At 45.1% G+C, this 12,728-nt stretch overlaps 1 protein-coding gene across 1 annotated transcript; it reads left to right on the forward strand.

Annotated features, from left to right (window-relative positions):
* The first annotated feature begins 1,972 nt into the window (after positions 1-1,972).
* LOC122389153 (ATP synthase subunit 9, mitochondrial-like) lies at positions 1,973-7,775 on the forward strand. The gene is made up of 3 exons (XM_043380888.1): positions 1,973-1,988; positions 6,945-7,027; positions 7,334-7,775. Exons 2-3 carry the CDS (start codon positions 6,983-6,985, stop codon positions 7,679-7,681), a joined length of 393 nt encoding a protein of 130 aa, XP_043236823.1. The 5' UTR covers positions 1,973-1,988; positions 6,945-6,982; the 3' UTR covers positions 7,682-7,775.
* Positions 7,776-12,728: the final 4,953 nt, after the last annotated feature.

Genomic DNA, 12,728 nt, shown 5'->3' on the forward strand with positions numbered 1-12,728 from the left:
AGTATGCCGCCCCCTCAGATGCCAAGTGCCGCCCCTATGAGTGCAAAATGCCGCCCCTAATTGTGATTGCCGACCCAGTGAAAATCCCTTAAAATACGCCCTGCTAAGCAACCGAAACAGCTGATGCGTACTCTTATCGCCCGCGTACTCTTACCCGCCCTTACCCTACATTGGTAGGTATGTAATTCCCTTTATATCTTTAAAACGAGGGTCCTATTAACCTAAATTTTTGAAAAATGTTCTCACATTTAATTGGTATGACATGCGGAAGAATAATTCATGACAACAATGATTTCCATTGTTGAAAAAACAACAATTTTCGGGTTGGTGGTATTTCCCTAGATTTCGTGTGAAATCCATATATCCCTAGATCTTCGCTGATTTCCATAGAAAAGGGAAATTTCCCTAGCAGCGGTAACGCTGCTTATTACGGGTGAGACTAAATGCTTACTTCGAAATCTAAGCTGCGTTGCGGCATTGGCGGTTATGTGCGGCGTGTATGCCGCATGATTAGTAAGCGGCGACCACTAAATTAAAAATTCAATAGCTTCGACCTGTTTTCAATGGATAACACTGCATACCAAAAATGTCCATCGCTCTCGTCATAGGATATTTAGATTTAAATAACTAACTTATCTACATCATTGTTTTGAACCAAATTAATACACAGCCGCGAACGTATAAGGTATAACCCCTTGCCGTTTCGCTCCTGATCAAGCTAGAGCTTCGCGGAAAAAACGAGCGTGTTGCCCGTGACGAGAGAAAGCCGATGATACCCAATTTTAAGGTCCTAGGTTATCGGTTGACCTTCCAAGTCAGGTCAATGACCCAAAAGGCGGGAAAATTGGGACCTGTTAGAACGTCGTAGTGTGGCTGCTATGGGGTTTTTCGGGGTGCTGATCACGAATATCATGCTAGTTTTGATCACAGATGATGTCTTCATTCATTTAGGCCAGGTCGGGTTAGGTCAGGTCAGGTCAACCAGTAGAGGTCCTGCCAGGTATTTGTAGTAGGTGTCAACCGCCTCTGACAGCCTCGTAACATGTTACGAAGGCACCAAAACTACTTTGTAAACGTTCATGTGGTTGCTTAATTCGAATTCAGCTCGAAAAAACTGACCTAGAAACATGTCAAACTCGAAAAAGTGAACCGAGGTCACCAAAGGTCAATGACCTGACCTGACCTTCAGGTGACCTTGACACCCACCTTAATGCATGGGGGCAACATCATATCACATGTTTGAACGCTTGAAACCACGAAAAGACTGCAAACGCGCTGCTAATGCGAGCCGACATACGCTGAATCGCGGTTCCGGCCAAACATGGTCTCGAAAAGTAGGTCACAGGTCAAAGGTCATTTGGGTCAGGGTCATGAAATTTTCAGGATGGGTGTTAAATTGATCAATGCGAGGGTACTGAAAGTTTCGTCGCGATCAGCCGCTTTTTAAGCGAGTTATTCGCGAAAAACCTTAGGGGGGTTGCATCAACCCCCCCCCCCCCTGTGCGGGCGAGGTCATGTTTTGATAGCAAGACTGAAACAGACTTATTTGGGTAGCCAGGAAATCGCATGCCAGAGCCTATTCAAATTCTTTTATCGGCCTTTATATGCACCAGTCGCATACAGGTACGGGATTTAGCATACGATTTCCAGACAATCGAACGACTGTTTGGAGACAACAAAGGAAGGAATGAGTGAGTTAAGTTGAAAGTATTAATTTGGTTCAAAATGATGATGTAGATAACCTAGTTATTTAAAGCTGAATATCTTATGACGAGAGCGGTTGGCATTTTTGGTATGCAGTGTTATTCATTGAGAACCGGTCGGAGCGTTTGAGTCTTTAATTTAGTGGTCGCCTCTTACTAATCATGCGGCATACACGCCGCACATAACCGCCAATGCCGCAACGTAGCTTAGATTTCGAAGTAAGCATTTAGTCCCACCCCTTATTACCAGCGGAGTTCTATAGCTTGTTACCAGCGGAGGAAAAGGTGATTAATACGTTTTCACGTGTTTCAATGGGGATAATTCACAATAATTCCGACAGTTCTGTGTAGTAAATCATATAATTGGTTATCACTGTTCACGCAACAACAATTGGCTATAGCCTGCTACTTCAAAACAAAACGGAAACAAGTAAAACAAAAATTCGTAGGGCTCATGTCCGCCTCTTTTCCTCCCGCTGCTCTTCCCGCCTGCCTGCTCGCCGGCTTCTCAGGGTATATTGAGCCGGCTTCTCGCCGCTCGCCTGTTTTGATTGGATCTTGGATTGGATCGGAGCAGGTGCGGACTGGGGTAGGTGGGCGTGTTTGTGTCGCTATTCGCTACTTATTTTTTTATGCGCTTACTTTTTATGCTTACCTTCATATTCATGGCTACTAACTGGTTAATCTGTAGCGTGGCAACAGTTCGAGAGCAATGGCACTGGTGCATGTGATTATGATTAAAATCTATAACCCGGTTTACATAGCATAATTGACGAGGCTCTAGCTCGTTAATTTGGCGATAGTTTCGTTGCAGTGGTCTTCAAATATTTAGAGGGGATCATTTTGTAAATTATTAAGCACCATTGGCATCTTTTGCAACATCACGGACAAAGACATAAGCTTGCAACAAACCCTACGTAAAAGCGTCTATTGATATTGAGATTGAGATAGGGTGGGTAATAAGCAAGCACTAAATGTTTAAGTATGCAACACAAATGTATCTTTCAGAAAACTCTGGATCTGCTTTCGATTTAATGCAATTTTTACAATTTAACGGTTTAACCTTTGCCTGTCCTGGTCATTAGGTATAATTCAGTTAACATTTGGTATTTGACATTTTTTTTCAGAAAAGGTCTGATCTACAATTGTGGCACCATTGATACAAATATACAACAACGGAACTTGTAGGTTGAAGGTTGTGTCAGGTTTTAGGTTTGCAGGTTTTAGGTTGTAGGTTTGTGGGTTGTAGGTAAGGTTAGGTCAAGTTTGAGTATGTTTTTCTTATATTTGTGCCACATATATGTATCATATTTGGATTCAAGTCTCAAGATGTCCAATAATGTTAAAATAGGTATGCAAAACTTATGCTTTACAAATAAATCAGACTTTCTTAAAGGGACCCTCCCACCTTCAAAAAAGTTAATGAATTTGCACGAAAGTGATGTCGCTTGGTTCAGAAAGAGCGGATACGAATATCTACCAAATTTCATCGAAAAATATTCACCGGTTTTCAAGATATTAGACTTTTACGTTTGTTTACTTTTTGGGATCTCCGCTGTTCCTAGCGACTTTATTTGAAAGTGCGGCATTTGTTGCGCGCAAAGCAGCATATACCACCGCGTGCTACCAAACGTTTTAGTAAAAGATTTAAAAATCGTTAGATCTCCGCTGACGTCACAAATTCTAAGGGGGCATACCAATGCACTAGCCCCTTAGAATCCGAAAACTGCAAGTTTGAAATTCCATATCTCCGAATTAAAGCATTTGTCGATGTTGTGAGTGCCCAAACCGGTATTTGCAGGCCATGGCCACCAATTTGGCTATCTCAACTCAAAACTAATGTTAAGGTGGGAGTGTCCCTTTAATCTGAACATTTACCTAGCATTTCATGATGTTGCTTACACAACTTGTCAGTATAGCTCTTCATTGGGCTGGAACAGCACTGGAACAGAAAGTTTTTTTTTGGTTTTTGGAAAGAAGTCACTTCTATCAGATTTTTAAGTCCAAGTCTATCAGCTACCTCAAATATCATGCCGTGATCCAAATATCTGGTTTGATCATTGATTGTTTGCAAATAACATAACGTTTAAGGAAATGCATGGTTTCAGAACACAATATACAACACATTTGTATGCCAAGATGTGTGAACTGATCATTGCCGATTGTCAGTGTAAAGGTCAAGGTAAAGACTCTTTGACCTCAAATGGCTGGATGACCTTGATGCATGACAGGTCATGTGCAATGCATTTATAGACACTGACTCTTAGTCTGCTATCCATTTTGCTCTGAACTATGACCCTTTGGCCAGCATAGGTAAATGAGAGAGTATTTTGAGTTATTAGTTATGACTGAGTTTAATCCATTGGAAAATTAATAAAAAAAAACACTGTAATGCATTGAAGTGCATATCTAGTGTGTATTTATTGACCAAGCTCAGTTTGCTGATCACTACACTGCTCTATTGCCACTGAATGCACGCTTTATGGCACACAAAAATGGCGATGGTCACCTTTTGGTTGCAGAAGTGATGGAAAGCTTCAGTGGCTTTCCTACAAAAAATGTTTTTCTAAGTACACTATGACTACATCCCCACAGTTTGAGTAGAATGTGGAGGCAAGTTTAGTTTGCACTGAGCAGTAATATTCTGAAAAAACGCCTTAATCAAGTCGCACAGGCCTGAAACGCTGGCGCCTGGGGATGGCAGCAGCTCCCCTGCGCGCCGCGCATCCTCCGATGACACCTGCGTGCGTGTTGAGAGCACAGTACGCAGCGACGGAGACGGTGGCGTGAGCGTGGAATAGCATGCCGATGGCGCAGATGCTAGCAGCCATCTCACCTACCGCCCACCGGCAGCGTGAGCGGCGGCGACTCTGTCACTAATCCCGAGCGAGCCGTCGGCTTACCCCAAATGGTAGCCGCCGCGACGACTCGAGCACCGTCGGCGACGTGGCCCTAGTCTCCTTCTTCGCCAAGTGAGCAACGCTCCACCCGCATTCGTGGTACGGAGCTCCAGCCTAAACGTGACTTGTCCAGGCAGGAGGGCAGGGATTTTATCTGCCACGGAGATACGAGGTGACGGAATTCAGTCATCGGCGTCGTTCGCTGTATTAGCATATGGACGGTTCCGTCGTTACTGCGTACTTGGCAACCTCACTCCTACAGATTTGCGATCGTGCGGTCACGGCAGGTCCAGCTTCATTTTCCGTCCGCGTATCAGCTCGGAAGGCGATACGCCATGGTGCTGCAGTGGAATGTGACACGGTACCGCGCCAGCTTTCCAATGAAATAGGTCTGGAACAAGACCTCCCTTTGCTGGTCATCTACCAGCATCCAGGACTTGAGCGAACGGATGAAACGCTCAACAGGTGCGTTTCCCATCGTTCAGTAGACCGGTACTTGCAGGTGATGGATTTTCCGCTCTTGGAGGTAGTCCTCGAACTCTCAACGGATTTTCCTGACGTCACCACGACCCCTCTTTCATCTCGCTGTTGGAGCGAGCTTCACTCACTTGCCGTGATAGTCAACGTGACTGCCGGGCGAACTGTGGAAAGCCGGTGATCGGTCTGACGCGACGATGTCGATTCCAAGCTTGGACCACAGAATGGTTGGAAGCAGAACTGGTGGCAGACAGGCAGGACGAATGTTCTGCCATAGCAATATCTTGCTCGGCTGGCACAAGCCACACGACTTGGCGAGATCAATCGTGACGCGGTCGACACCTGGCCGTCAGCACAGGCTCCGGAGCAACTTCGTACCAACAATGCTGTCGTGCGAAAGCACTGGTCGGTCAGTGCGGCGGATACTACCAGTACCGCTGTCCGGTCCGCGGAGAACGACTGAGTCCGGCCAGCCGCTGGCGATCACTGTCCGCAACTGCTGCTGTGTAGTCCAGAAGAGAAGCATCGACGTATTGGGACAATCCCGCAGGCTCTTCAATCACCGGAACAACTTCGTCACATTTCCGCTGGTTCGATCACTAGTAGGGTGAGACGTGACACCGTGGAGATGTGGTTCCCCGGTGTGTGTAATGCTTCTTAGGCGTATGACCCTGACGGGAGGAGTCGTGTTTGCCGGCAGGAGACTGGCTCCAGCTCTGCCGGAGAATCTATGACGGCCAGCGTAGTGAGCGCTTAGGGATCAGTCCGCAGCGTGAAGTGCTTCCGCCAGAGATACACTTCAAGCGCTCCACCGCGTGAACCGCGCTGAGGGCCTTGCGCTCTGAAAAAGCTACTATTATACTGGTGCTACTTGTCAGTGAAGCCGAGACTCTGCTCACCGACTCACAGCGGCTAGTCGGTGTGAGTCGTGTAAATGGTGCTCCTTGTCGATAGCAGTGATTCACTGAGCCTGTGAGACCAGGAGACGGGCCACGGGGTGTTCTGATCCATCGAGCTGGACCTGGGAGAAAAGGGCACCAGCTCCGTGTTCCGAGGCGCCGGACTTGACGACCGTCGGCAGGTCCTGCTGAAACAGTTGCAGGGATAGGCCACTGGACAGTGAACATCAGTCCCTTGAGGCCTGGAAACATTGCTCCACTTTCTGTGTCCTTGGATGTTTTTAGCTCAACGATACAGATCGACTGAGATTTCCCCGGTCAGACCGTTACCTTGCAGGGGCGTAGCCAAAGGGGCCATGCCCCCCCCCCCCGGAGCCCAAAAGGGGCCCCATCGCGGTGTCATAAGTACGGTAAGGGGCACATTATTTGGGTCCCTTCCAAAAAATAGTGGATGAAATCCGATGACTTTTTGGATTTTGAGGGGGTTTACCTTGGGCCACTGTAAGTTTGACCCCCTCCTGGAGGAAATCCTGGCTACGCCCCTGTTACCTTGACCTTGGTTCAAAATTTAAGCATTATTTTGAAGGCCAAATTTTAATTGGTTGACTTTTGTCGACGGTAGTGCACGATGCCGATAAAATCAATATGCTAGTTTTGAGTCAAAAGTTGAGCGCCGAGCACCGGCGTAACGCGGGTTGAATAAGTATGGTTCATCGTTTAGAGGACATATAGAAGAGTGGCCGGCACAAGTCAGTTCGGGGCTCAGTTTCCACGTGCGCCCTACAGATTTCACTGTTCGCTGGCTCGTTTGTCGTCACTCGTCCCAAAGGTCGTATTACTGGCATATGATCGTCCGCACCATACACATGTGTTCTGGCGTAAAACCATCCAAAGATGAGCATCGAAAGTGTTCAATTTTGTATGAAGCAAGTTTCTCACTATGTCTATGTCTCATTATGTTTCAGGTCTTCTTGTGGACCATCTTCGCCTTTACACAGCCACCATGTATGCCTGCTCAAGAATTGTCATGCCTGCTACCCGGGTAACGGTATGTGCCTGTTTTATGCATTTTGTATTTAGATACGCATATTAGACCTGTCTCATCTTGGCTTTGTTAGATTTGCTTTTTAAAAAAAGTTTAGAATAATGCTTACTCGCAGTATACCGATTAGTGATTAGGTACTGATGTCGGTGTTTTCCAAATGTGTGGTACGGTTGCAGCTGATTCATAGAGCATGCTGCGATTTAGGAAAATCGATATAAAATGCATGCTAAGTCACTTGTTAAGTCTAAAAAGTGTGATGGTGGCGAGCGGTGCAACGCTGACGGTCCGTGCCACCGTCTGTGCCCTCAGGTGCGGCCGGTGACCGCGGCGGCGTGGGCGCCGGTCAGCAGTCCGGCGGCAGCGGCGGCGCCGGCCGCCAGCCAGGCGGTGGTGCCATACCGGTCCATCCAGAACTCGGCAGTCTCGCGCGACATCGACTCTGCCGCCAAGTTCATCGGCGCCGGCGCGGCCACCGTCGGCTCGGCCGGCTCCGGAGCCGGAATCGGCTCCGTGTTCGGCTCCCTCATCATCGGCTACGCGCGCAACCCGTCCCTGAAGCAGCAGCTTTTCTCATATGCCATCCTCGGATTCGCCCTGTCCGAGGCCATGGGTCTGTTCTGTTTGATGATGGCGTTCCTGCTGTTGTTCGCGTTCTAGAGTGGTGTTCGTCACTTTCGGGGATACGGACAGAAATTCGGGTGCTCATGAACTTCTGACTCTGTTAGATATCAATATACGCCAATGTGTACGAGTTCTGCTGTTGAATTGTCACAAAACGTGGTCAAGGAACACAACAGTTATTCGCTGTGGCTCATTGAAAGGCGTAAGTAAAGCCTTGATGCGTCTGAAGTCGTCGAGGATGCTCATAATGCAGGTGGTAAAGCTTGCGGCATTTTAGGCCGCCCGTATGTTATGCACATTTGTATATGAATCAGTCAATGTTTTGAATGTAAGCTGAGAAAACCTGATTTCTGAATGTTGCGGATAAATCGATTAATCAAACGCCCACAAAGACGAAAGCTTCAACGTGTTGCGTTCGCTTGCCTCAAACGCGCTCAAATATTTGTAGGTAATGAAGAAATGGCTTTTAGTCAATATTTTTGCTAAAAGTTGCAAGCTCATGGACTAAAGTAACAGCACTGTTACGCGTTTGGATGGGAAATGGGTACTTTCGGCCTTGGGTACTTTATGGGTTCATGGATGGGAAACTGTTAGAATCTTGGGTACGCCATCTTGGGTACGCCAACGACCCGGAAAATGCTCATTTGGCATTTTACCTGGATAAGTTACAGGGTCGGTGATACATTTTTTTATATGGAAAAATATAATGCCTTTTTATTCTGACGAGTAAAGCCAAATTCACAAAGCAGTTATTTTTAAATTACATGCACCAGAAATAACCTTTAGTTTAAAACTTAGTCTAAAGTTAGCTGAAAAGGGCATAAATGATACCAAGTTGATACTAAGGGTCTGTTCCCGTCGCTCCTCCCAAAAAATCTCGGATGAGGTTGGATGAGCTTGGAGGAGAGCCGTTTCAGAGGAGCCACGGGAACAATTTTCGCGAGGAAATCAGCTGTTTGCGGGCTGTAACGGTCGGCGATTTATGGCGCGCAAACATAAATCAAGAGATAATAATCGCTTTCTAATAAAATAAATCATCACTAAAATCATTTCCACTTCCCTCAAATCTCATTTATAAACAATTCACATTTTTATTACGTGCGCCAAATATGTCTACGCAAGAGCCTCCTCCAAAAAACCAACTTTCGTTTGGGATGAGGGAGGAGGCAAATAGTGGTGGTGAGATGTGAAATCAAGATGAGCTTGGAGGAGCGACGGGAACGATTTTTTGATACGAGAGGAGGTTAGAGGAGCTTGGAGGAGGAAAAAAAGTAAACAACTGGTGCTGGCGAGTGGGTTGCATTTCGGGCGAGTGGGTTGCATTTCGGTAAATGGTTGGTAAGCATAATCCTTTCCTTCCCATCCCGCAAATAATCTCACCGATAATCTGTGAGGAACGTCATTTACCAGTCCATTTCTCTCGGGATCTCCTTCCTGAAAGCGAGAGAAGCTGTCGGACTCGGCACAGCAAACTGAGGCAATTGTGGCGCGGCACATGAGGATTGTATTGCATGTGTTAAGTGGGAGAAGGAAGACGCCTACCTATCATTCAAGGTAAAGGTGTAAAAAAAAACCCTGTATATAACAGCACGTGTCTGTGTGCATGCAGGCGCCTTGCAAGCTGATGTGGGTGTGAGGTGGATGTGCATCGGGCCTCGGAGCATGCTGCATGCGAATTGCTAGGCAAGTTGCTTGCGGGCTTGGCTTGAGGAAAAATCGGGGCTGTGAACATAGCTTTGAATCTTGATCTTGATTATACACACAACTATAAACACGAAATGGGGCCAGGAATCTCACCGACAAATAGCAGGAAAACACCTACAACAAGACAGATCGCGGACAAAGGGAAAGGTAAGAGAGATGCAGAGAGGGCGGAGAAGGGAAAAATGGCCAGGGCAGAAGACAAAGAAAGACGAGTAGTAATGAGCAAGAAAATGGAAACAGAGAAAGCCATTGGAAAACTAGACAACAGTGTCTTTGAGGCTTTTGAACCAGCACACAGATCATCAGTTGACCTGAGTAAGGAGGCAATATGCAAGGGAGGGCCTGGGCACAAATGTGGTCTTCCAGTTGGCTACGAAGATGAGGGAGTGGAATGTGACCTTTGTCATCGTTGGTTCCACGCAGCATGTCAGGAGATACATACGGAAGCATACAAAGCACTCCAGGAACACCCTGACACACTGGCATGGATGTGCAAAGCCTGCAGAAACGAGTTAAAGAACAGGAAGTATCCACACTCAGAAACTGAGTACAGCAAGTTGGAAGCCAAAATCGATCAGTTGGCAGAGGCGCTAAAAGACCAAACAAGAATAATAAGGAAGTCAGCAATCGAAAATGAACAAGCCATTAGAGAAGTAGGAGAGTTTCAAGGGCGCAATATTTCCACATTGCAAGAGCAGAACGAAGCAATGATACAGTGTGTAGAGGAAATGAAGAGCAGGGAAACGGAGAAGAAGACGGAGATCAGGAAGACGTATGCAGATGTCACAAAAGTGGTAGAAGAAATAAAAGAACAACAAGAAGTCATTAAGGGTAACTCTGAAGGTATCAAAAGAGTGATACAGAACAAGGAGTTGGAAGAAAGGGCAACAAATGTGCTGATACACAATCTCCCAGAGAGTAAAGCAGAGAAAGGAGAAGACAAAAAACAGGAAGACATAGTGAAGTTCAAAGAAATAGCAGATGCTCTGGGAGTGCGAGACTTTGAAATTCAGAAGATTGTCAGATTGAGGCAAAAACCTACAACGGAGAAAGAAGATGAAAGAAACGCAAATCAGAACCAGAAAACGAAACCAAGAATACTCCTGCTGAAGCTGAGATCAAAGGAGCACGTGGAGCTTCTGTACAAAAGGAGGTTTGATCTCAAGAGCAAAGGCATAGAAAATACCTACATTACAAGGGACCTACCTCCCGAAGAAAGGGAGAAGCAGAGAAGACTGAGAGAGGAGTGGCTCAAGAAAGGGCGAGAAACCCATGTCATTTCTCGGGGGAGGGTTGTCGAAAGGAAGGGAAACAAAGTAACACAGTAAGAAAGAAAGAAAGCAAGGATGGAAGGTACAGGAAACAAACAACAAACAAGGGGTCGAAGACCGACAACCAAGAAAGTAGAAAGGTTTACAAATTGAATCTCATTAACATACAAGGATTAACAAAGCAAAAGCTGGCAGAACTAGAAGAATTGTTAGCCTACAGTTGTGACATCTTATGTATTACTGAGACCCACCAGAGATATGATAAACTTGAGATTGACAAGAACTTGATCAAGATAGAGAGCATGAGAAAACAAAAGGACAAGAAAGGAGGAGGGCTCATGTTTTTGTATAAACAAAACAGTGGTGTCACTTTAAGTAAAGCCCCTTCAGAGAACGAAGATGTTTTGGAAGTGAGGGGAAGTATATTGAACAAACAGGTTAGGATAATACTTGTTTACATGTCAGTTGAAACAAAACCAGAAGACAAAACACGAAATGAGAAAATCAAACAAGAGCTTGAAGAGAAGCTAGAAGAAAGTCCAGACATGGCAACAATGTTGTTGGGGGATTTTAATGGACATGTAGGGTTCCTAGGAAGCCAAAAAGAGAATAGGAACGGAAAATTTGTCATTGATGTGATAAACAAAAACAATATGATTTTACTGAATGGTGATGACATATGTGAAGGCTTGTATACATGGGGAAGTAAAGAATACAGAAGTGTTATTGACTATGTGCTGGTCAACAGTAAGATGCATCAGTCTATCCTTAAGATGAAAATTGATGAAAGTCAAGAACTACTAGATCTATCAGATCACAACATGATCACAGTGTTTTTCAAAGATGAAAAGTCACTGAGTCTCAATAAAGCTAAATGGAAAGATGAATACTTCTTTAAGACAGACCAAGAATCATTGTCGGGCTTCGTGCAAGAGGTACTACAGAGAATAGAAGCTGATAACATATGCCTAATGGAAGATCTCAATGTGATAATGAAGGACGTGGCAGAGAAATTGCTTACAAGAAGGTACAGAAGAAAAACTGACAGAAAGAATGAAAAAATCAAAGAAAAACCATGGATGACCGAAGAAATACGGAAACAAATCAAGCAAAGGAAAGCCTTCAACAGACTCAGGAGAAATGCAAAGTCAGAAGAAGAAAAGAGCAGATTATATGAAAAATATTATGAGCAGAAACGACTGACAAAGCTACTCATCAAGGAAGAAATAGCAAAGCATGAAAAGAAAGTGACTGACGAAATACGTTATAGTAGCTACAAAAGCAAGGCACTTTGGGAGAATATCAACAAACTTAAAGGAAAGCAAAAGGATAACAGTCCAGTTCGCCTATTCACAGAAGCTGGACAAATGCTGCAAGGAGAAGAAGAAAAGGAAAACTTAGCAAGTGTCTGGAAGAAAATCTATCAAAGACATGAAAACAAGTTAGAAGAAGTGTGGAACGATAGGGCGAAGCTAACCTATACTGCAGATCTGGAGAAAGAGAACCAGGACCAGATACAAATAAAAGGATATAGTTTCCCAATCACACTGAGAGAACATATGGATATGGCCATGAACAGTAGGAAGAGGATGAAGAAGATGGAAGATATACAAATAACTGAGGAAGAAGTCACCAAATGTATAGGCAGGCTTAAGAACAAGTCAGCGGCAGGACCAGATGAACTCAAGCCAGAACTATACAAAGCTTTGATAAAAAATGACAAATGCTTGAAGATACTGACAGGCTGCTACCAAGAAGTCCTCGAGAGAAGTGACACGCCATCAGAATGGAAGATATCAAGGACGAAAATGATACCAAAGACGTCTAAGCCAACTGCCAAAGACTTGAGACCAATTGCTTTAACGAATGTGTCATATAAGATCTACATGTCAATTCTAAAACAGCGACTAGAAGATCATCTAGAAAGCGCAGAGCAAAAGTTAGAGACACAAGCAGGGTTTACGAGAGGAGGAAGGATAGAGGACAACCTTTTCCTATTACAGTACTGTGTGGAAGAAAGCTTTAAAATGAAGGCACCTCTGATTGTTACTTCAATTGATTACAGCAAGGCGTTTGATTCCATCGATAGAGCTAGGATGGTAGAGGTG

This window comes from Amphibalanus amphitrite, unplaced genomic scaffold, assembly GCF_019059575.1.
Source record: "Amphibalanus amphitrite isolate SeventyFive unplaced genomic scaffold, NRLGWU_Aamphi_draft 000345F_arrow, whole genome shotgun sequence".
Taxonomy (NCBI): domain Eukaryota; kingdom Metazoa; phylum Arthropoda; class Thecostraca; order Balanomorpha; family Balanidae; genus Amphibalanus; species Amphibalanus amphitrite.

What these genes read in the sequence shown, in the direction of transcription:
- LOC122389153 (XM_043380888.1), top strand. Translation starts at nt 6,983, where the DNA reads ATGTATGCCTGCTCAAGAATTGTCATGCCTGCTACCCGGGTAACG. An exon ending in TGCCTGCTACCCGGGTAACG is followed by an intron (nt 7,028 to 7,333) that starts GTATGTGCCTGT and finishes CTGTGCCCTCAG; the next exon opens with GTGCGGCCGGTGACCGCGGC.